The sequence below is a fragment of the Amphibalanus amphitrite genome, unplaced genomic scaffold (assembly GCF_019059575.1).
Source record: "Amphibalanus amphitrite isolate SeventyFive unplaced genomic scaffold, NRLGWU_Aamphi_draft 000303F_arrow, whole genome shotgun sequence".
Classification (NCBI taxonomy): domain Eukaryota; kingdom Metazoa; phylum Arthropoda; class Thecostraca; order Balanomorpha; family Balanidae; genus Amphibalanus; species Amphibalanus amphitrite.
Window position 1 is genome coordinate 41,575 of NW_024881798.1, and position 24,282 is coordinate 65,856.

Sequence of the window (24,282 nt, forward strand, 5' to 3'; positions counted from 1 at the left end):
GTCGGCCCGCTCATCCGCCGCCACCGGTACGCAGCTGGACGGGCGGCGGACCGCTCATCCGCCACTCCGCGGGACGCAGCTGGAGGGGCGGCGAAGGTCGGCACGCAGCCCGACCATCTGTCGGTGCCGGCGACCAGTGACCGCGGCCGCTCCGTCCGGGCCGGAACTGAGGCAGCGGCCGACCGACGGGCTGACACAGCGACTCACCCATCCCGCCGACGAATCGCTGAACCTCTGCGCCGCTCTGCTGCTGAATTAGCGCCGGGCGGAGGGGCGCGCGGCGGACGGGGGCGGACGGACGGACAGCAGAGGGCAGTGGCACACCCACTCCGGCCAGCGTCGGACATGTGCGGTCCAAGGAGTCTACTCTCCGTCTGTCCGTCTGGCTCCTGTCGTGCCGGATGATGGAGCGACTCATACCGACCCCAATCATACCGAGGGTGATGAGTGATGGCATTTCCCGTGCTTAGTGCTTATGCTATGAGCGATTTGGCCCATGAGTTGCACTGTTATATTCTCAGCTGACAGCTACGACTTTTATATAGTAAAATGATGTAAAGAATTGTGGGACTGATGAAAGAAGGGGAATAAATATACATGTATCTAGCTTATGCCGATATTTGATCGGCTTCCTCGTTAGCCTTAGATAGTGCTTTTGCTTTTCCATAAAGGACCAACTGATTATGGAGCTTTTGTATGTTCGCTATCTGAATTTAAACCGATGGATGCTTCCTTCTCATTGTGAAGTTGTTTATCTCTTCCACTTTCTGCTAAATTTAATCCTCTACTGCTTCCTTTTGCTCACCTCACGTTAACCTTCCCTTCAGCTCCCTTGGTAATTATCTTCTTTTCCTCTTGCTGCAGAAATTGATGAATACATGTGTTTCTGGGTAAACTATTTATAACTGCTCGCCTCTTCAAGCAACTGAGAAGTGGAACCGCGTACGACAGCCAGCTGAAACTTCGAACTCGTCGAGTTGAATATGGTGGCAACATTGTAATTCAGTTCGGTCGTTCTGCTACGTTCCGTCCATGTGCGGATGCATTGGCGCGACAAAATGAGAGGGCTGACATTTAGAGAAGCGCTAACTTCGGGTTCTATTTGACCTTGAAGGCTTCGATTGCTGGCATGGATAACTGGATGCTCAAGAGATGGGCGGGGAGAACTGGTGATGCTACCGAGAAGGATTATTACCGAAAAGGATAAGACGTTGTCCATTGACAGCGGGAAGCGGTGGTATACGAGATGATGAGATGCTACTCGTATTAACGAAGATAAGCATCACTACAATCAAAAAGGATTGGGCACCTTAGCAGCGGGTATGGTAGGGCAGGATCCTCCCCACTAAAGCGGGAAGAACGTGGACTTTAGCGTGGAGTACCAGCACTATGGAACTGGTCGACTGCTAGAAGCAGCTGACCCTCACCGCCTGACCGGCCGGACCCCGGGGCTCCTTCCGTTACTGACCCTCACCGTCTGACCGGCCGGGCTCCGAGGCTCCTTCCGTTACGGCCCGCAGCGCGTGCCGGCAGCGACGGCAGACAGCAGCGACGAGTCGTCTCATCTGGTTGGCCTGTCAGACCAACTAATGGAAAATTCATCAAATCAACTCGCGAGAGACACCTCATGGCGACTCGGCTGGTCATTCCCGACCTGGCGAACCCTCGACCAATGAATTCAAGATCCATGTGTGGCAGTGTCCCAAAATTTGTAGATGTGGGTGGGAAACGACATCGAAATGCAAATCATTTTCCACTCTCGCCTCCAGTTTTCAAGCCCAATTCTCCACTCCCAATCCCACCGAGAAGGAGCAATTGCGGGAATGGTTGTTTTACATCTGTCACAATTGTAGATAGATTAATGTTTTTGATCATTTTCCCACTCTTTTTGGGCCTTACCTGACCGACAATTTTCACTCTCATCCTTTTTTTTTTGGTCAGCAATTTTCCCCTCTGACACCCAAGCAAAAATATGATTTTGGTACACTGATGTGTGGAGAGACGACCAGCTTTGATGGAAGTGCTTGGGGACAAATAAAGGTGTAACGCGATGATTATTTTTACGGGCCATAGGTTACTACCAGCTGTCTTGCATCAGTAGGTACTCAGTAGGATAAATTGGTGCGCTACAGTTCGAAAATATAGGTAAAGAGTTTCCCACAATGAGTCATGACTTAAATCTGAATCACAAATATATTAATCGTTAGGGAACCTTGCCTTTACGAGCCATGAATAATGATATTGTCATTCACAAGGCTCTGTGCTCTAAAATAATGTTGAAAATAAATACAGTTAATACAAGTTCAGGAGAACTGCTTAAAGTCTATGGTACTGCCGGCTCGGTCGACAGCTGTCCATGGATTTTGGGAAGATTAAACTGACTTTCTCAGAACCGCATTCACAACAGTTGCGATCCTTGAATCAGTGTCGCGATCACAGTTTGGTTTACCGGCTTAGTTCCCGGACGGCTTTCCTAGCAAGGCTTGTTAGCTGATAGAATGGCTAAGTCGCCTGACGCCCGAATGGACAGTTCACTCAGAACGGGTTATAGACCGCGGCAGAGAGCTTGAAATAGATCTGCTACTGCAGGGAAAGACAGGATAGAGAGGTGTGGGTACGTACCGGGCGGGAGACACGAGGACCTGTAACTTTTATTAAAACTCCACGGGCCTCGTCATTGAGGGAAGTCTGAGAGGGTAAAAACAATCCTGTTATCAAAATTTAGGAAATGTAGGTGATGCTACTACAGTGTAGTTGCCGTGCGATCAGGCTTCTCACTCTCTCGGCCCTGATCATCGTCGTGTCTTCTTTCAGAACTCGGCTGGCCGGCCGAACAACATGCGGTTCGCACGGACACGACAGATCCCGACAGCGAGCTCACAGCTGACACAGCTCAACTCGGCCCCGGCGTCATCCATGTCGCTCAACGTGAAGGCGCTGAGCACGGCTTCAGAGGGCGAGCCGGCGGCCAACGGCAACACGCCTCTGCTCAGCCCGGCCGGCGCCGGCGGCTCCTGCGCTCCTCTGCTGGTCAGTGCGGTGAGCTGAGGCCACGCGGCGGGGGGCGGCTCCGACCGCGCCCCGCCACCAGCCGTCGACGAGCAGCAGCCACTGCTGGCAGTCCCAAAGGACACCGCGCCCCGCCCGTCGGACCCCCAGCCTCCGACCAGTGAGTATCCTCCTGCGGCTGGCCTCCTCTCTGAGAAAACACCAGCGGAGGACCCGCCGGCGCTGGTGCCGCCCCCAACAGATACCCCGGACTCGGCGGCAGCAGAGAAGGCCGAGCAGCCTGCGCCGGGTCCTCTGCCGACGGCACGCAGCCTCGACCGAATTCTGGAGAAACTGGAGCTCAGTGACTCGGTGAGACGCAGTGCCAGCGCCTATTTCAGCTCCGGCGAGGACATACAGATCGTCAAACACGAGGAGATCTGGATCTGATGTGCGCCGGCCGTGCGGACCGACCGCGGTGTCAGCTCCGACCACAAACGAGGCTCAGTTTCTCAGCGACCGATCTTCACATGTAAACTGTGTAGTAGCTAGATGTATTGGGTCAAAGGGAGAGCGGTGATTGAAGAACGAGAGGCCGTGAAACCGGTGCTTGGCATGAGGAATATGTAGAACTTGTGGTAAGAAATTGGCTGATACTGGTTGAGTTCTTTTATGGTAATCGTTGTGAAGTTGGTTGTGATCTATCTCAACTGAAATGCATGCATTCGTGTTGCTCAGATGCGTCGCGTTACGTGTAAGGGGTGATCTGACGGGGAGCTCCAACGCTACCTGATGAATGTGAATAAGGAACTGGAGTGAACGCACATGGGTTAACTGTGGTTTGTGAGATATTTTCGTCGACTATTGTGATTGTGATCTCGGGCTGGAACTCTCCCACTATTCCGCCAAAGACTGATCTCAAGTTGCCGAGGTTCGCTGTTAACCTGAGAGGAGGCAAATTGTTCAAAATGAATGAATGAGAGGCAGGTGCTGAGTGATGCATGTGCCAAAACCGTTTGGCAATTTACTCGCTGTGAGGGAAATCTACCTTCCTTTGATGCCAAATGCGACAAACAGATATAAAACAGCTGATAATGTCTATATTTTTAAAAGCATGATGTTACGACCCATGTGTATGATAAAGTCGCTGATCACTCAGCCATTAATGTGTTGTTACGTTTATCTCCAACGTAATTATGACACAGGAAACCAGAATAATGTGCAATGTGCATTGTATAAACTCATACCCCCTTTTATGTTGACGTAGAATGTAGATGTATGTAGTTGTAGATAGATAGACAGACAAATGTGTCATTACAAAACCAGCATTATCCTAAGACCTAAACGATATGAAATCGTTCCTCAATCAGTTATGTAACCGAGTAGCTGTTACATGTGCGTTGTGTCAATGAAAAAGCATTCAACATCCACGTCTCATCGCCCGGTACTGAAATGGCTGCACTGTACATTGTGTATTGCCGCTCTGTACTGAGGCGCTGTACCCAGTTCAGTGTCGGGTCAGGTGTCGAGCCGTGTCATGGGTGTTAACCCTATTCCTGGCGGGCTCCGCCGGGACAAGAAACTGGCGGGGGGGGCCGATTCGGCCCCCCCCCCTGAGATCTCGAGAACGAAGCAAGATAGCGACAAACGGTAAACGGCATCGGATACGCACGGTCAAGATCTACAATTTTTACTAAGGTCATTTTCAGGTCAGGTCAAAGATGACGTCACAGGGGTCGAAAAAGTCAAAATGGTGGCGCTAGATATGGAGAGAGTTATTCTCGAATAACTTTCGAATTAGTCAAGATAGGAACAAACTAAGGGCATCATCGTGATCCTCTCGTCAATCCGCATCGAATGATATATATGTTGACCTCGCAAGGTCAAGGTCAAAGGTTGACCTCAGGTCACGTGACCTCGAGGTCATCATGTATATCATTAGATGCGTCTTGACGAGCTGAACACAATGAGACCATCCACATGTCTGTATCTTGTTCCTGTACGGAGTTATTGGCCAAAAACCTTTGGTGACCTTTGATGACGTCACATGACCTCACAGCTGCCCAACAGCAAAACAGACCTCAAGGTAGTGTAGGTTGATCGTATATGAAGTCATGTATGGTATATGGGGCCATTCCGACCCGTTTTAGTGGTAAAAACAGGGAGTTGATTTTTCCCCCATTGACTTATAATGGGGAGGTCGCGAAACTGACCTGACCTTAGGTCACCGATATCAAAATTCCGAGATATACAAATTGCACATACTGGTACCCTAACTAAAGCCTGAAGAGAAGAAATTGATCGGTCAAAAACTCTAGCTCTGGCGTGATTGCAAACTTTTCTGAGGTAGGGTCACCAAACCGCCTCTGGTGACCTGACCTGAGGTCAGATCAACTCAAAATTTTCAGACATGTTCCGTAGAAGCCTTTTAGGAAAAGTCAGAAAATTTGAGCTTCCTAGCTCAACGCGTTTGGGAGAAATAACCAAAAAACCTCAGGGGGGGGCTCCTGAGGCCCCCCCCCCCGCCAGGAATAGGGTTAAACCGTGTTGGTGTCACACTGTGCGGTGTCTGATTTCCGTGTCATTTCCCGGCGGGTGGGGTTTACGCGCAGGGATGGTGACGGGCGCGGCCCCCACCGGTCCCGGTCAGACTCAGACAGAAGTGGAGATACCCGCCCCCGTCGTAGTCACTCACGCGGGCCTGGAGTGGCTCCTGAGAATCCCCTCCACCCCTCAACCAGCAGCTTTTATTTCAATGGCTCGAGAAATGACGCACCAGTAGATACGACCCAACCAGTCTAGCAACCAAACCGAGCTCTGCAAACGCACAGCACCATTCTTGGTTATTCGCGCCATGCTCACCAGTTTTCTCGTCTCCCCACTCAGGTATCTGACCGGTGACTGACCTTCAATATGTGTCAGGTCAGTGTCAGGCCCGCGTGAGTGACGTCACTCTGACCAGCTCCGTTCGCTGAGCCCTCTGCACAGGGGCCGCGCCCGTCTCCCCTCCTCTCTCTCTCCTCCTCCCCTCTCTCCCCTCCCCACACTCAATCCATGCATTCATCCGGGCTCTGCTGAAAAGGTGTGCAAAGCTGGGTGGGTGTCATTATTAGGACTCATGAATACTTCTGGCATTGCATTGAAATTAGTTGAAACTTAATTTACAATGAATATTTTCCGGATTGTTGATGAATTTTGAGTGTTTATTGAAGTAAAGAAACATCCACTTTGTCCCCTCTCGGTACCGCTTAGAATTGGGATCTGTGAGGGGCGTCTTTGACAGTCACTTTGTATGATTGCGACTTTGCTTCGACTGTATCCGCCGTATATCCGCCAGTGTTTGATGGAGATACCGACACAATCGTGCAATAAAAACATGTTACTGAATGTACTCACATGTGCTCCACGCTGTTTCTATGCGACCGGCTGATAAATCACATCTACACCAAACATCCAGAGTTAGTACAAACTAACAGTTTGCAGATGGCTGACATTTAACGCTGACATGCGGAGGTCAAACCAATGACTCAGTGACAAGTTTGACAAGTTCACGATAAAGCTGTGAATGATCTTCCTGTTTTCCACGATTCCGAAATGCCGAAGAGCTGATAAAAAGTTGACTTTAGGTGACCTCATTGCTCAATGCTCACTCAATAGTAAATACCAAAGTTGCCGAAGTACCGTCAATATTATTTTAGCGAAATTTCGACTGTCACATCCGCATGATTCCCCATTATCTATAATGCGACCCAAGAAAAAAGATGGGTTAGAAGGGTAATTAGTGCCCCATTCGCCCGCCTTAGTACTCCAGCAGGGCGTGGAAAATCAAGAACCCAGCGGACGTGCTGTTCCGAACAAAATTAATAGTGACATTCCAGATAATTGTCAAAGATGTCGTCCATGCAGTATAGGCTATCATCTACAAGCTGCCGACGCCTTAGCTCATAATTTCCTTTCCTTCTCAAGAATGTCGGCTCGACTCTGTGGGTCAGTTCAGATCACGTGGCTTTGTGCCGACGGCTAGCAACATGACCTAGCGGTCAGTGGTAACAATCGTACCAGATCCGATTGATGAGCAGCGGCCTGTTACCAGCAGCTCCGATCACGGACAACCCATTACGACTGCAGCTGCCGCACCCGAGGCACAGCTGCTTTATCGTGAACACGACAGGCCCATATGAAACAATTGAATCAATGCTCGCCCACGGAATACCAAAGCATACATTCAGCTCGTAGCCACATCTCTCAGGCAGGGCCGTCCCCAATCCGGAGGTCACGACACTTGAGCAGGCGCATGCAAAGTGAGCAATCTCTGCCGAAAGCCTCCGAATCCGCCGGATGGCCACCGCACGTGAGCAATCGTCCCGGCTACTCGCAGTCCTGACCGCGTGTAAAAAAAATCTTACAAGCCCCTTGTAGGAAAACCTCTGGCGCAAAAATGAGCATGCAGCGACGTGTAAAAATCGCCTCATATTTAGCTAGTAAGAGGGTACAAGCTTGTTTCGGTAGTAAATGACAAGCCCACGCCTCATAAACCGAGCACCCCCGTGTCAGCCCCTCGTTTCGTTATTCGGTACCTCGTTTGAAAACGAGGACAAAACCAGCAGATCGGTACGCCGATTAGGCTCCTTAGCAGGACTCGCCTGGTAACCCAACCAGCTAGCGCCTGCTATTGCTGCCCAGTAGTAATACTAGCTCAATTGCGTCACACCCCCCCCCCTTCTCCCCAGCCGCCCCTTCGACTGGTGGACGACCCGGCCAACGACAGCCACGACAGCGTGCCAACCACGTTACAAAAAAACGTACACAAAAATAACGTTTATTACTTATTAGCATACGATACAAAATATCTAAATATATACATATTACAATATCATAGTGGAGTGGTGCAAAAGCTGATTCGAGTCACCACCAATAACATTCACAAAATAATACGGTTGCATGAGACACGATCCGGCACTTCCACGGGCTCTGACGCAACGGCACTTACAACAGGCGAGTGAGCAAGTTGATCCTGCCATGCCAGGTACATTGTGCACTGTGCAGTCCATCTAATGTTTGCCATACTTTGCAGATTCAAGCAAGTATGTTTTTCTGGGCGAGGCTTACCAACAGAAATATCGCTGGCTTCTGGTATACCTTCATGCCTCAGTCTCCCACAACTTTAAGCAACTCTGCAAACAGAAAAGAAAATTAACTGCTGATTTAAAAATATTAGTGAGGATGGCTTTATTATCTACATCAACTGACTTTTGTATACGATAAATCAATTCGAGGCAATATGTGTAGCTTAAACATTTGGAAAAAAAGGCTAGACAGCAACTGAAAGAAAGTCCGTCTTCCAATAGTCGGAATTCAAACGAAAAAGTGGCCCACAACGGTCAAGGGGTGAATTCTATGACGCAACATGTGTTCAGAATATTACAAAATAAATGAAATGTCGCCCATTGCTACGTGAATATCATACAATATAACGTACCTTCGAAATATCCCAGTTCGAGGACTTCACAACGCACCGTGCCAAAACACAACCGCACCAACCGCCGGCAGCCGCAGAACTGAACAATGGCGGCCGGAAATGACGGTCCGCCGGAAGTGAAGGACGCGTTTTAGAAGCAGTCTCAGACTCGTCGCTGCTCACCGTAGCAGGGATTTATGAGGCACTACCGAATCAAAGTCGTTTCGCCTCATTCGGCAACACGAAAACCCACCAGGACTAGTCCGATGATGAGTTTCCGACTAGGTGGCGTGTGCGCAGGATTATATTTAAAGCAAGTGCAGGGCGGTGCCTCATTAGCCGACATAATAATAATATGACACGATAATGAAACACGCATGTAACTAGCATGCAACAAGCTTCTGGCGGATTTAATTATGAGACTATGCGTAGTTTTCCGACACAGCGCGAAATCTGTTGATAAGCAGGAAGGGGTGCTAGGGAAGCATTTACGTTATTAGGTTACCGTTTGTAACCAATTGTTTTACGAGGACACTCCTTAACTAACAACGCTCAGGCTGATAATGTCCCTATATATAACAGCAAGGTACAATGGACGACCGTGTAACCCACTCCTTGTCATAGAATTGGCTCGTGACATTTTTTTACAGTGTAGTGACTGTTGGCGACTTATAAAAGACATTGGTTACTGGAGGCGTACTCGTACTCGTACTCGTACGCACTGCATAGTGTTAGCACTTGTTAGCACTATGTGCGCACTATGTAGTGTTAGCACTGCGTTTTGGTCTTGGCTTTAGTTTGAGGATATGGCCAATGGCCATCGGCGCAGATCAATATCAAACTTGTTTGGTGTTGCTAATTTGCCAAATTTAGGAGCTGCTTGCTCTATGCGCTATTTCTACAGAACTTTGCAACCTATACGGAGAAAAACAAAGCGAAGTGCAACTCTCGTTGTGCTATTAAAAAAAAAAATACGTAAGAAAGCCTGATTCAACACAATCTCAGGTGCATTAGGAAAATGCGACCTCGAAGGTGACGGCGGTAGAAGTTTGTCATAAGGCTCGGTCGGAGCGATAGTGGGAGCGGTTAGACGCAGCGCTGGCGGGGCGTGGAACTGATTCCGTTAGCGAGTCAGCACCGAGAAGCCGCCACAATCCACCACACTGCGACGCACAGCGAATACCAATGAGGATTGCACGTCACACCCGGCGTGTGGAGGGTTACCCTAATATCTATAAATTGGTACCAGTTGCCGATCGATATTTCCTAAAAATAGCACGAAGGAGTCGCATTGTTGAAATAGCTTTAATTGCTATGAGAATAATGACACTAATTAGTAGAAAGTGTCTCCCAACTTACTGTTAATTTGGAGCTATAAAATCAGCAAATATTTATGACCACACTTATTGCCTCACGAATCACATTCCACAAAACTACACATAGAATTCAATATAAAGCTCACTTATGAAAACAGCTTAGCGCTGTTTGGCGACTAAGCAGAGCCATAACGGGCGACTCCGGCGCCAGGCGGCGGCGCCCAGCCTGACAATTACCACGGCCAGGATGATTTTTAGCGTCATTAGCCAGGTCGGACCCGACCTCGCAGGCCGCTCCAACTGGAGCGCTCGATATGGAAACGACCGGCACGGCCGTCCCCGCCGCCGCCGGAGGCCCCGCGGCGAGCTGTTTTCGCTGCCGCCCGGCGCGTCTCGGCTGGTCACGTGAAGTGTAACAAGTGGCTCCTCGGTCCCGGCGGGCGTCGCTCGCCTGTCGACTGGAGAGCCACTCGGTGTCGACCGGCTCGTCTGGCGGTGACCGGTCGACGCGCCGGCAGCGACGGAGGCGCCGACACGGGTGGTCGGCCCGGGGTGAAGCGCATGTGGGTAGATCAAGGATGGAATGGAATGTGCTGTTTCGAAAGTGGCGTCTTCATTTCATCATTTTAGCATGATTCATCTTAGCTGGATTGCGTTGTATATTAAAAAAAATATTTTCCCAACTTCAAAACTATTGCATTACTTGCCTCGTAATATCATCTGTCTTGTATGCATGACATTTTCTAGAGGCTTGCTTCCAGAAGTGATTCAATGACTTTGCTTTTGGAGCATTGGCCATTGGTTGTATCCAGCAATACGGCTTGCTGAAACGCAGTAACATTACAGTGGCGTGACGCAAATGACGTGGTGTCCGTATTTGCGCGCTGGATCACATATATCGTATGGCCCATTCCACCTTATTATCGTTCCATATCTCGTTTACATAGACTTCGTGTACACACAATCAGCTTAGGTTTGCTACATAGCTTGCATGACAGTCTCGTCTAAGTCCTTCTGCAAAAAAGCCGAGATTGCAGCCATCTGTTTCCTGGAAAATACTTTTTGATGGTTACAGTGCATTTAGCTGTTCATGTTTATGTTTTTATGATTATTTTAGCATGCTAATAACACCCCTACAGTTTAGTAAACGAGTGTCATAGGCGCACTTCTCACACCCGAATTTCGTTTCACCCGGTGCTGCATTACGTCATGCTAATGGCTAACACCTGCCACTGTTGGCCATTAGCGTGTTGGTGCCATGGCGAACAGCCTCCAGCCCAGGTCAGCGCCGGAATCAATCGATGTGCTACATAGCTGAGGAGAGGTCGGTCTGTGCCCCTCGATCGACTATCGATAACCAACAGTAACGCTCCCGTCAGGCCGCCGAATACGGACCGACCACGCAGTAGAGAACGCCAGCTGTCAGGCATTGTCCAATTAGCTATCAGCCTAATTAGCAGTTCGATGCAAGAGAATTTGGTGAATAAATGCACAGTTGATAAATGCCAAGTGTAAACTGCATGATACGCCGACGTTTATGCGTACTGTATGTAGATTATTATGGTTGTACTTGCGTATGATCAATAATGTTGCATATTGTGTATAATTTATCAACACACCAGCTTCGACATAATTTATCAATCAAGATAATATAATCGTCCTTTATTTACTAGAAGCATCGATCCGGACGTAAGTACCAGCAGATGTAGCCTGGATCATTCATTTATCACGCAGTAGGATAGGTGATAAACTGTCTGTGGTGCGAGAATGTTCCGAAAGAGCGTCTGCATTCTCTGTTAGTTTGGATTTCCTTCCCCGGTATATTCGTTACGTATAGGAGTGGTGGGTTAGCGTTTAAATAACCTGAGCTCTGGTAACCCAACTCGGCCTGAGGCAGTGCTCGGGCTTTTTTTGTAAGACCAGTGCGTTGTTTTGTCAGTTTATTTATATGCCTCGTTGGCCGGAGCTAGCAAATGTGTGTAAGCAATGGTAACTGATGAGTGATGAGTGATGCGCCACAAATTCGGTCGTAAAACATTTAAATGTTATTATCATGTTCTTCGCGCTTTCAAGAACTGCACTAAGGGACAAATTTTAGAAATATATGACACGTCCTTTGACGCTAATTACAAACGATACGTCACTGGTCGTTAGCTCGGAGTACGCCGGCACAGCATAACTTCAGGCGTTTTTACTAGCACCACCTAGTGGCAGAGTGAGGAATTTACGTGCTAGGCGGCACAGTATTACTACGCAGCCAGCAAGGGCAATGCGTCTCTGCCTAAATTCATTTTCGGAACGCGCTGTGAGCCTGTGATGAATGATGTTGGTGATTAAATGGATATAGCACGTCTTCTATAAGGCTTATAAATTGAATGTAATTTGTTTTAAGTGGTCGTGAGCTTCAATGAATTCAATGGACGGGTTAACGAAGCACGTTTGTACCGCGCTAAGCAGAGCTTGCTATGCAGCACACACATCTTTATCTACATTTTTACGTACCTACCTTTACCTATACCAGCTCAGTTGGGAAAGTCCGAGCCCTAGGAAAAATTAAGAAAACAAATTTTAGCATGCATGCAGTGCCTGACTTGCTTCGTCCCATTCGCTGACATGAACCTGAAAAATAGACTCTAAAAATTCATACCAAACTGACGAGTTATCTGTCTTAATATTGATTCATTAACTAAGGAGTTACTAATCACTGACTGTTGACATTAAGCACATCTGTAGCTAGAAGCTTTTAAATTCAGCATGAAATAAAATTGCCCACGCAGCGGACATTTTTTCAGATGATTATGTCAAGGATCAGAATTATTCGTTTACACAAAATTGGTTATGTCTGAAGCAAATAAAATGTTTCCGGGGATCTCGAAATAGTGCATCGACACAGCAAATCTAAAAACACTTTCACGAAGTTTAATGCTTCCTTAATTCCAGCGATTCTTCTCGTTGAGTTGACCTGCCGCTCCGTAAGTTCATCTGTGGGTTCAATTCCTCCGCCATTCTCTGCTCTGCTCCCACCCACTGGCCGTCTCTGATCCCCGCTTGGAGACAGCAGTGTGCGAGGGCACATTTCAGCAGCGCCGGCCGACGTCCAATCGCCGTCCCGTTCTGCTCCTCGTGTCCGCGAGCTGACGAGCGTGTGTCGCTCGCGCGACGCGATTGCGGGCGACGTGCCCTGGGGGCGAATCAAACCGAAATGGAATCGGCCGCCGTCAACTCCGCCGGGAAATGATATTATGTTGTTCCCGCCGTCAGAGGTTGGGGTGAGAGAAAGTGCAAGAGGATAGAATGAATTCGGTCGCGTCTTCTGCCTTGAGTAATTGTTGCTTTGAAGTCTATAAAGCTCTACAGTTTGGTCTTGTTTAATTGTTTGCACTGCAAGAAAATTTAGCTTGTAATCATATCATAGATAGTATTTACGTTGTAGTCGGTTGTATGTCCGTCTATCGCCGCCTCTGCCGGCCGCCCAGCTGATACCCACTCTGCAGTGTGCCTGGCTGCGCCCCTGCAGATTGACCTGCTGGCGGTCACCATGGTCTGCCACAACGGCAAAAGGAGTGTCATGTTATTGCTTTCAGTGCAATGGAAATGGACCGAAGACTTATAAGTGCAAGTGAAATTTGTCACCAAATTATTACAAATTGCATACTGACTACATAGAATATACTTGGTGTGGTGATGGAAACCACCAAAAGGTATCCCACAAAATATAACCGGCTTAAACAGCGCGTTACATGCCACCAAGGATATCATAGCTTTTTGAAATTTGATTAATTCCGACGATAATCATGTCGAGAATTGGAAACTGAGGCGGCGAATTATCCCGTGTAAGTTGGTGTGTGCTCGAGGAAGTTTCCAAGCTGAGCATAATACCTGGAAGGGATTTAGCTTTGGTTTGGAGTTCTTATTTACAAAAGCTTTGCCATAATCAGCAGCAGTTTCACGAAAATTTTTGGAGTTCTTATTTACAAAAGCTTTGCCATAATCAGCAGCAGTTTCACGAAAATTCAGTGAGAACACTTGAGCCCTCAAGGCTGGAAGTATCTTGCAAGTTGCAGAACGCCTAATGATTACATATCAAGGCGTTCACTATGTGTGTACGCTCAGCCACAAAGGACTAAACCAATTATGGCCTCGTCTCCGATTTTCAGATGGGGTAGGTACTATGGCCCGGTTATAAAAAAAACTCAAAAGACGAGAACAAATGAGAGGAAAAATAGAACAGACCTGAAATGAACATGTATCAGAGATATCCGAGGTGTATGTGAGATCTGATTCCAGGATCTTGATTTGGGATTATATTGGATCATAAATTCGGATCTCTTTCACTGTCTAAGAGGTCCGCTATGATCATTAATAAGGGCAGCATATTTTTTGGTGTTGTTGTTGTTGATAGATTCAGTGAGGCAGCTGTGGCCGGCAGCATTGGTGGGTGGCGTGAGGCCACCCCTCCTTTGGCTCGTATTGTTTAATCTGCAGAGTCGTGGTCGATTATACACACATTGGGCCGCGCGACCTAACATCGTGGCGAAAGGCAGTCACAACATGCATTAGCAGGAATTTACTCCACGTGAAAATGCACTCAAAATGAAGTGAGACTAGCAGCGCTATGTCAATGTTTCATGGGACATCAAAGTCTTTTCGGCCTCTAGTAGAAAAAGTCCTTTGGAGTTGACGGCATGTGGCAATACGCATTAGGGCCTATTGGCGACCATTCAGACTGTCACATGCAGGCCATGCAGCATGTAGCACATGCACATCGGCGAGTCCCCGTGCGTTAAATTTGTAAGGTCTCTGCGTGCACGTTTTCTTTGATGTTGTTGGGAATATTCCACGTTAGAACATGCTGATACTCGATACTGGAAAAGTTTTGACGAACTAACACTGCCAAACATGTTGAATGTTGATTGTTGATGTTGCTAGTTGCATTTTGCAAAGGACTGCTAATTGCCGGGTAAGTGGTGATAGCAAAGACACGCTATTGTCGTGCGTCCTTTGAAAAAAAAAACAGGCCAGCACAGGAAACGTCGCTTTGTGACAGCATTCGTCAAACTTAAGCCATTGGAAACGGAAACACCTGCGAAGCACGATTTTATTGTCGCACATAAATCGAAAGAAATGGCAGAACTTCAACTATGATTCTTTCAAAACAATTTGATTTCATGATTTACTGCGTCACTTTGAGTGGCGATTGGAGCTAAGCATGGCTGTAATCTCGTGCTATTACTCAAAATCCTGAATAAAGGGCTGTCAACTGTTGTGTGATGATCAGTGTCGCGCTTCTGTTTGCTCAACTCGTATCGTCAACCACTGACACTGCTGATAGATTTGACGCAGACTGGTGAGGATTGAGGCCTGAGGAAGTGGCCATGACCACAGGTATCGGAAGCAGGGTTTGAACTCGATACGCCGGTCCCGTAGCTCAGTTGGTAGAGTGTTGGATTCCGCGTGGTGAGAGCACACGTTCCCGGTTATAACAGTCCGGGTTCGAAGCGCGACGGACGCTTGACATTTATGGGCCTCCTGACAGGTATGGTTGCGGTTGGTGGCAGGCCGTAGCTAGGCGAAGTCAGTGAGGGGACCGGCCGTGCGCGGCTATGTGCGCACGTTAGACTTTGCACTCTAAATTCTGCCATAGAGCTGGAATTGCGCGATCGGAGGGTAGAAGGCAGGGTCACCGCAACAAGCTTCGCTAAGCGGTGGCTCTGTCATTGAGAATCCTTCCTATGAAAAGATTCGGACTAAATTTATAAAAAAAAACTCAGCCGACGAATAAGTGCTGGTACGATAAAACGTTCTGCATAGAATTGGCGTAAAGACCTGTTTGAGGACTGATGAAGAGCTGAGACCAAAAGAAAAAATTTCCGAAAAACAGCGAGGGTTTCTAGACTAAGAGAAGGTAAGCATCGACATGGGCCTGGTTGAGTGCAGTAGCGGCGGAACACCATCAGTTAATTAACCCGCGCGGGGCTGGGGTCTCCAGCCGAACGCGCGGGGCTGGGGGGGGTAAATTTTACCCCCCCCCCCCTGTTATCTCCCGAACTAATGGTCCGATTTGGAAAATTCAAACGCCAATCGAAAGCTCTCATCACGAACTACTAAACACAGGTACTTAATTTAAAGTTTGAGGTCAAGGTCAAAGTCAGGTCAAGGGTACAAATTACAAGTTTCTACAGTATCGGCCATGCACCGTAGTTGCCGAAGAATGGAGTCATGGACTGAGACTGATCGCCCAAAACGTGTTCTTAGGCTACCAAGACAATATTCGTTGCATACAATATCATTCAGAGGTCAAGGTCAAGGTCAGGTCAGGTCAGGTCAGGTCACCAAAAAACAAAATATAGAAAAGGGCATGTGCGACACATGTTTTATGGGTCATTTTACTCATAGAATTCAATAGGCACACTCAATAAGTGATATGGACCACCTCTGGATGAATTTCAGGTCGAGGTCAGGTCAAGGTCAGGTCAAGTGAGGTCAAATTTTGAAGTTGGTTGTTAAGGCCTAAAAAGGTGTCTATCTGATGCAGTTTTTCACGGCGAATCGAATGGTGCTATTTTTGTTTCCGTACGAGGTCTAGAACTTCCAAAAATGTCATTTTTCAAAAAATTTGTGTGTCGTGACGTCATAAAATTTTGAATAACTCCCACATTTTTGAACCGATTCTTCTAAAATTTGGTATGTAGGTGCACATAGACCACTTCTCTGACATATATTCCGGTTTTTTCGATAGACTCAAAATTTTGGATTTTATAATGATTTTCCCAAAAAAATCAGTTTTTTGAAAAAATTTAGGCCAAAATCCAAAATTTTCAAAAAACCGAGATAGCCATTTGATAGACAAAGTAAAATTACGTATAACCTTTTTTGTTACGTCTTGATTCCTTTAAAAATGAAGATGTTAGCGGCGTTTGAACTTTTGCCGTTTTTGAGGCGAAAATGGCGAACATGACGTCACTAAAACGTCAATTTCGCAAAAAATTTCCGACGGATTTCGCTCAAATTTTCAAGGAACGTGTCAAATTGATGTAAGAAAAGGTACTGAAAGTTTGGCGGCGCTGCGCGCCGCCGTTTTTGAGATATCGCAAAAATTCGCGAGGGGGGGTAAAATTTACCCCCCCAGCCCCGCGCGGGTTAAGGGGGAGGGGGGGGGCACTGCCGACTTTTGGTCCCATTCTTTCCTTGCAACGCCCATAGGGCTTATGTTAAAATGGTAAAATCAAGGGGGCGCGGTGCCCCGGTGCCCCCCCCCCCGTTCCGCCGCCTTTGGATGAAAGTAAATTAATTTGACTGAAATATCTCGAGAAGCAGACACCAAGAACTGGCGGAAAACGACGCGCGGGTCTGACGGGCCCGGAGGAAATTGGCAGGATTAGCTGGCCCGGGGGGAGGGGGAGGGGGTCCGACGCAGCGGCTCTCATCGACTGGTGACGGATGGAGAGCGTCGCCTTTGTGGGCGTCCATTGTGCGCGGCTGACGGGAGATTCTCCGGCGTCTGGGCTGTATATAGGAGCGGCGCCGGGGAGCGGCTCCCGCCACTGCCCACTAGACACCCTCCCTATACCGCCCTCTCCCCTCTAACGCACTTATGACGGCAGAGGGCTGAGAGGCGGCTCATCCGCTGGAAGCCCGCTGGAAGCCAGCGATAACACCGGATTGTCATCCTCGATACGTCTGCGGAACAACCACCATAACTACATGCGACGGCATCGAAAAAGAGGAAAAGGCCGGAGAATCACTAATCAATCGAGAACAAAAACTTACAGGAACTTTTTATGTGGATGTCGTACATCATGAGCGCTTCCCGTTTTATTTACACCCACTTCTCTCATGTTTTTATATAATAATTATAAAATCAATATTTGACTAATTTCGGCAAATTCACTCAGCTTTGCATTCAGTCGAGTTATAGAATAAAAAAAAAATGCTGAGGGGAGAAAAGACCAGCCTCATACTGTACGTGTTGGATACCTATGGTTTTTAGCAATAAAACTAAACTGAGACAATAATGACGACAGTCCACCAAGGCATGGCGACTAGAGCTCATGGGAATGGCATCTGTTATACGAACCAGCCAGCATCAGCCCATCTGAAGCCATGTGTGCTGGTCAAAGATCACTAGACCCAATCGGGGAACGTCAGGCTGAATGACGAAATTAATTGGCGAAGTTGACGTGTTCCACCAGCAGAACACACGCTGTCTTACAGAGAGGCTCGATGCCTGGCCTCGAACATAATCGCTGTCATTAGTTGCACGCTATCCGATCAGCAAAATAACGAACGCCGAGGTGAACTGGACCTGAATTACTCTTTCTGGGTCATATATAATACTGAACGAGGCCGGTGTAAATACATTTTCAAGACCGAGGTCCTTACTGAATTTTTGAACGAGGCCGAAGGCCGAGTTCAAAAATCAGTAAGGACTGAGGTCTTGAAAATTTATCACCGGCCGAGTTTGGTATGTATTTTACTGTATGCCAACGATAAAATAATTGTCTAGACCGAAGCTCTTAGCCGTTTTTTGAACGAGGCCATCCCAAAATGTTGACTTGGTAATTCGTTTTTGACCGTGGTCAATTTGCTTACACCAGTTATTACCACACCCCTCTGGCTAATGTATTTGAATAGGCCAGGCATACAGTAAAGCAGCATACCATGAGTTATACATTGCAATGTCCTTTGCACGTTACGTAAACTGTAATCTAATTTCAATAGCATTTCTGTTACATTGAACTACGGGTCAATTGAAGTCACGAGTCTTCTGGTAAATGCTAGCTCTCATTGACTTCCTGAGAGTTTGTCTCAAACCACATGCCTACATATGACAGTACCCGCTGTGTGGACCAGTGTGGACATCGACTGTGACCTATTTAATGGCACTCATTTAATGGAAGCTAACAAGGTCTCACGTTTTCAGGCGGTGCGGCGGACATTTGACCCGAATAGTTCGCCTGAATGGAGCACCCCTCGCTGGTCGTGACGACCATGCATTGGTCGCTGGTCGTGACGACCATCCTTACACGGGAAACAGAGCTGGAGCATTTGCAGAACGAATGCAGAACGAAGGGTCGTGTGAAGCGTGCAACAGGGCTAACAATGGTGGAACATATGTCTCAATGTATTATGAAAGTCACGCGAAGGACGTGCTACATGAGTAATGCTAGTATCATAACGCGGAAATGTCTGCCAGACGAAGAACTTAACGGGGAGGTGAGCAGCAGAGATCGTACATCATGGGGCATACGTTACACTCAAATTAGTTGCAACGGCGTAGAGGGCGGGATCATAAAACGCATATATGGAAAGCTAACCCGCGCCCCACTGGGAGAGGGGGGCTATTCATAGCTCCCTCTCGTTTTTCTGCAATAAATTCTAAACCGCTAGACATATCGACGCGAAACTTCCAGTACCTTCGGCTACATCAATTTGACACCTTGTGGTAAAATATGAACCTCGTAGCTATTATTGGTCGGCCGGAAATGACGTCAGAGTGACGTCATGTCCGGTCGATTTCGACGCAAACCATTGAACTACGGCAATTGCTCTCAAGAGCTCAGTGTTTGAGCTAGATCCAATTTCTTAGCATGAGAGGACTCAGAATACACCGGGCTATCCAACGGCTATCTCGGATCTCCAAAATGTTGATAATTTGGAAAATTATATCATTTATGCATCAACTTTAAAAAAAAACATATTTTTTCCCAAATGTTTTTGACTTTTCGAAAAAAAAACGGAATATATGTGACGGAACACATGCCCATGATAAACCCTAGCATAGGCTATGATATACCCTATAGCCAGATATATTTAAAAATAGCCCAGTTTTACGCATTACCTATAGCAAAAATTTCACAATTTTAGATTTTTAAATCGTTTTTTTCAGTACGTATTTGACATCGTACAGCAAATGAATAGCACCATCGTGTTTCGGAGCTCAAATTGCATCTGATGGACATCCTTTTTCATGAAAAATTGCAGCTTTAAAATTTGACCTTTTTTACCTGAAAGTGACCTGACCTCAGCTATATGTTCAGCTGAAAATGGCCTCAAACAACACAGGCGACACCAAATTCGAAATTTGTGGCCTAAATGGGCCATAAAACATGTGTCTCGTGACCAATATATGATATAAGATTTCCGTGATCTGTGATGACCTGACCCTGACTTGAAAATCAAAGTACAAGTTTGATACCCTCAGGACATCTAGCTGGAGACTTCTGTGGTAACCACGTGTGTCGCCGGCCGGCACGGGAGTTCCCGGCGCAGACCGATTCGCGCGCCGACTTGTGACGTCGCTACCCCGCCCCGGCGCTGGGGGGCGGCCCAGGACGTGTCTGTTCGTGAACTTTGTCCCATCACGATGCGACCGCGTGTCTGCGGCCTGCGCTGCCGCAGTGCGTCGGCCAGTGACCAATCCGCGCTCCGATCGGCAGCCACGTGGTGTCCGAGTGCTTCTGCGCATGTCTGGGCCCGGCCCGCTGCGTCGGGCCGCGCGCTACCCCGGGACTTCTGGCCGAGCTCTTGGCCCGAGCAGACGCGTCACGTCTGGCTCCGCGATTTGGCCCGTTCTGTCCGGGATTTATAACTTAGATTAGGCAGGGCATATTTGGCAAACTTGGATTTCATTCTCGTCTCTTCGTCGCTCCATTGTCTGATTCGCTGTTTTGGTTTTTGACTTCGTTTTGGTAATTTAAATATAACAACCCGCTCTTTTAATTAATTCTTTTACTTGGGGCCGTTTGGATCGAACTGATTGAATTTTTGGAACACGCACCAGGTTGATATTCTCCATTTCTGATTACCGTTAAATCCAGTCACTGATATGTGGTGAACAGCCCCACAGCACCACATATTGGTGACCGCCGACGTGATTCTTGTTCGATTTTTCCATACTTCCGGGTTGTCGCCTCCGCTCATTCCCGAATCAATTATTTTATATTATTCCCCCCACATGGATTGCTATTCCGTCGCTCCACAGTGGCTTCTGCGCCACTTTTCCATGATGGTTTCTGTGCCATCCCTCCGCCGTGTGATTAGTTAGGCATTTATCTTCTCGGTGATTTTATTTCGGCGTTCCATTGGCTCTTTCGGATTTTGCACTCGGTGTTTTAAATTTTAATTGTTCAGTGCATTGCAAACACCGGCTATACTTTAACGATCATGACGAACGAGGGCACGATGGAACCCGCTCATGCTGAGCCGCTCCATCATGTGTCGATCAAGCCGCCGGTTTTTATGGACACCGCGGTTGACGGCTGGTTTGCTATTATGGACGCCCAATTTAACATTGCCAAAATCACCAACTCGCAGACCAAATTCTACCACGTTCTCTCTGCCCTGCCTCCGGAAACCATCTCGCACATTCCGCGTGCTGTCTTGAGCAACAAAAATTTCTCTGAGCTACAGACAGCCGTCACTGACATGTACGAAAAGACAAAGCCAGAGATGTTTGAGAAACTGATCAGCAAAACGCGTCTGACGGGCCGACCCTCACTCTTTCTAAGCGAACTCAGAGAGGTGGCCGACAAGGTTGGTGTCGGAGACGATCTCGTTCGGCACAAATTTATCCAGTCGCTACCTACAGGCATTGCAACGGCCCTGGCTTCTCAGCGCGAGCTCTCATTGTCGCAGTTGGGCAAACTCGCGGACGAGCTGGTGCCTCTTGTGCAAAACTCAGCTGCTAACATGGTTCACTGTCAGGATCAGGACCCACAGTCTGACTCACAGGCGTTCCTTGTGGCTCAGCAGCACCCAAGGTACCACAGGGCCACTCAGCCGCAGAGCCGAGCCGCCACACACTCCCCTGCTCGTGATGCTCGTGATTCAAGGGCGTCTCTCGGTCTCACGCCGTTCCACCCTGACCAGAAGCCGAAAGTATGCCGTGCTCACCTGTTTTTCGGCAGCCGAGCACGCACTTGCAAGCCATGGTGTCACTGGCCCGACAAAGCTGCTGATCTGACCATGCAGCCGTCCTCACGAGCTGCATCTCCCTCCCGTGCAGCCTCAGAGTCGGGAAACGAGAGGAGCAGGCCGTAAACGCAGCCCTCGGCCTGCCGCTCCTTAGGGTAACAGCCAAGGTGAATGATCAGCCCCTGAAATTCATCGTGGATACTGGCGCTGGTGTATCCCTGGTTCCACCCTCCTATGTGAATGGAACTCTAATTCACCCGTCCGCTGTTTCGATCACGACTGCCAGCGGGCAGCCACTGCGCGTACATGGCGAGGCCACTCTTGATATTGCCCTCCCCACACTCCGACGCAGTTACACATGGACATTTGTAGTGGCTGAAGTGACAGAGCCACTACTCGGTAACGATTTTCTCGCTCACAACTCGTTGGTTGTCGATTGTGGTTCCCAAGTTCTCCGCGACTCCACCACTCTGCTCTCTGCTCCCGGTGTACCGACGACCGGGGAGTCTGTTCATTTGGTGATAAATGATCTCGCTCAGGTGCCTGAGGCAGTGCGGCCCATCCTAGAGGATCACCCCGCTGTTCTCAGCCCTAGCCAGCCGGATTACACAGACTCGCCAATCAAAACCACTCACTTCATCGACACCGGCAGCGCTCCACCCACGTTCGCCAGCCCACGCAAGCTGCCGCCCGACAAACTAACCGCAGCAAAGCAAGCACTCGATGTGCTGCTCAAAACAGGAGTGATTCGTCCCTCTAGGTCCCCGTGGGCCTCACCCATTCACATGGTTCCGAAGAGTACCCCTGGTGAGTGGCGTGTCACCGGTGATTACCGCGCGCTCAACGCCGTAACCAAACCGGACCGCTACCCACTGCCGCACATTCAGAGCCTCCCAACCAAGCTCCACAACGCTCAGTGGTTCAGCAAAATCGATCTGCTCCGTGCATATCACCAGGTGCCTATGAACCCCGCTGACTCAGAGAAGACGGCCGTCACCACGCCCTTCGGCTTGTACGAATACGCCTTCATTCCAATGGGGCTTCGCAACGCAGGTGCCACATTCCAGAGGGTCATGGACGGCATCTTCCGAGACGTGCCGTGCGTATTCGTCTATCTCGACGATATTCTGGTATTTTCCGAGAACCAGGAGCAGCATGAGAAAGATCTGCGCCTCGTGTTCAGCAAGCTGGCTGAGCACAAGCTTCGCATCTCACTGGAGAAATGCGAGTTCATGAAGAAGTCACTCATTTTCCTCGGTCATGACGTCACCAGCACAGGTGTCACACCTCCCAAGGCCAGAGTGAAGGAGATTCTGGACCTCCCTCTACCGCATGACTCAGAGTCACTGCGTCGCTATCTGGGACTCATCGGCTTCTACCGGCGTATGATTCCGCGATTCGCCGATGTCACGTTCCACCTGACCGAACTGATTCGACTCAACCCAAAAAGCAAAGAACTGACGTGGACGGAGGAACAGACTCAGGCGTTCAGTGACAGTAAAGCAGCGCTGGCTGGCGCCTGCACTCTGCCACACCCAGTGCCACACTGCGAGCAGTACGAGCTCGTTACTGACGCATCACAAGTCGCGGTGGGTGCCGCGCTCCATCAGATTGTGGACGGAGTACCCGTTCCCATTGGCTTCTTCTCACGGAAGCTCAGTCAGGCCCAACAGAAGTACGCCGCGTATGACAGAGAGCTACTCGCGGCTTATCTGGCCACACTCCATTTTCGTGACATGATCGAAGGCCGCCACGTTACCCTGCGAACAGACCACAAGCCACTAGTGCGCGCTTTTCACAGCCCGCACACGGCTAAGTCTGACCGCCAACAGCGCCACTGGTGTGTCGTCACGGAATACATCACGGAGGTCTCGTACATTCGTGGCAGTGACAACGTGGTGGCGGACTGCCTCAGTCGCCCGGTAAATGCAGTGTCCCTCGATGCATGTGACCTCCATTTTATCGCGGCGGCTCAGAAGCAGGAAAAGGAGAGAGACGCCGGCAGTGCCGATTCAGAGCACCAGGATTCCGAGTCAGGTCCAGGATCGCGCTCAAAGCCGCAGGACACCTCCCGATTGGAGCCAGTAACACTGTCTGGTGACATCACAGTCCTGTGTGAAAACTCTGGACCACATCCACGCCCGTACGTACCAGAGGCATGCAGGCGCGCCGTGTTTGATCGTTTCCACGGCCTGTCACACCCGGGTAGGAAAGGCACCACCCGTCTCATCAGCTCTCGCTATTTCTGGCATGATATGCGCCGTGACATTGCGCGATGGGTGAAGGAGTGTGAAGCATGCCAGGAAGCCAAGGTGCACAGGCACACTCGTTCTCCGCCCGGTCGATTTGATGTGCCCTCGCAGCGGTTCGAAACTGTACATATAGACATAGTCGGGCCGCTGCCCCCGTCAGTACCCCACGGGCACCCCTTCACCGCGCCATTTCGTTATTTGTTGACATGCATCGATCGCGCCACGCGTTGGGTCGAGGCCGTGCCGTTGGTCTCGATCACCGCGGAAAGTGTAGCCTCTGCTTTCCTCGACACTTGGGTGTCCCGGTTCGGAGTGCCACTGCATGTAGTCACAGACCGCGGCTCCCAATTCG

General features: G+C 48.9%; 1 protein-coding gene across 1 annotated transcript in view; it reads left to right on the forward strand.

Annotated features, from left to right (window-relative positions):
- Positions 1 to 3,212, forward strand: part of LOC122387921 (metabotropic glutamate receptor 3-like) — a gene marked incomplete at its 5' end in the record, with an annotated part of 39,715 nt that extends 36,503 nt beyond the window's left edge. Inside the window, one exon of the mRNA XM_043378578.1 lies at positions 2,815 to 3,212. Coding sequence (XP_043234513.1) covers positions 2,815 to 3,048 — 234 coding nt within the window. The remainder of the gene's footprint in view (positions 1 to 2,814) is intronic.
- Positions 3,213 to 24,282: the final 21,070 nt, after the last annotated feature.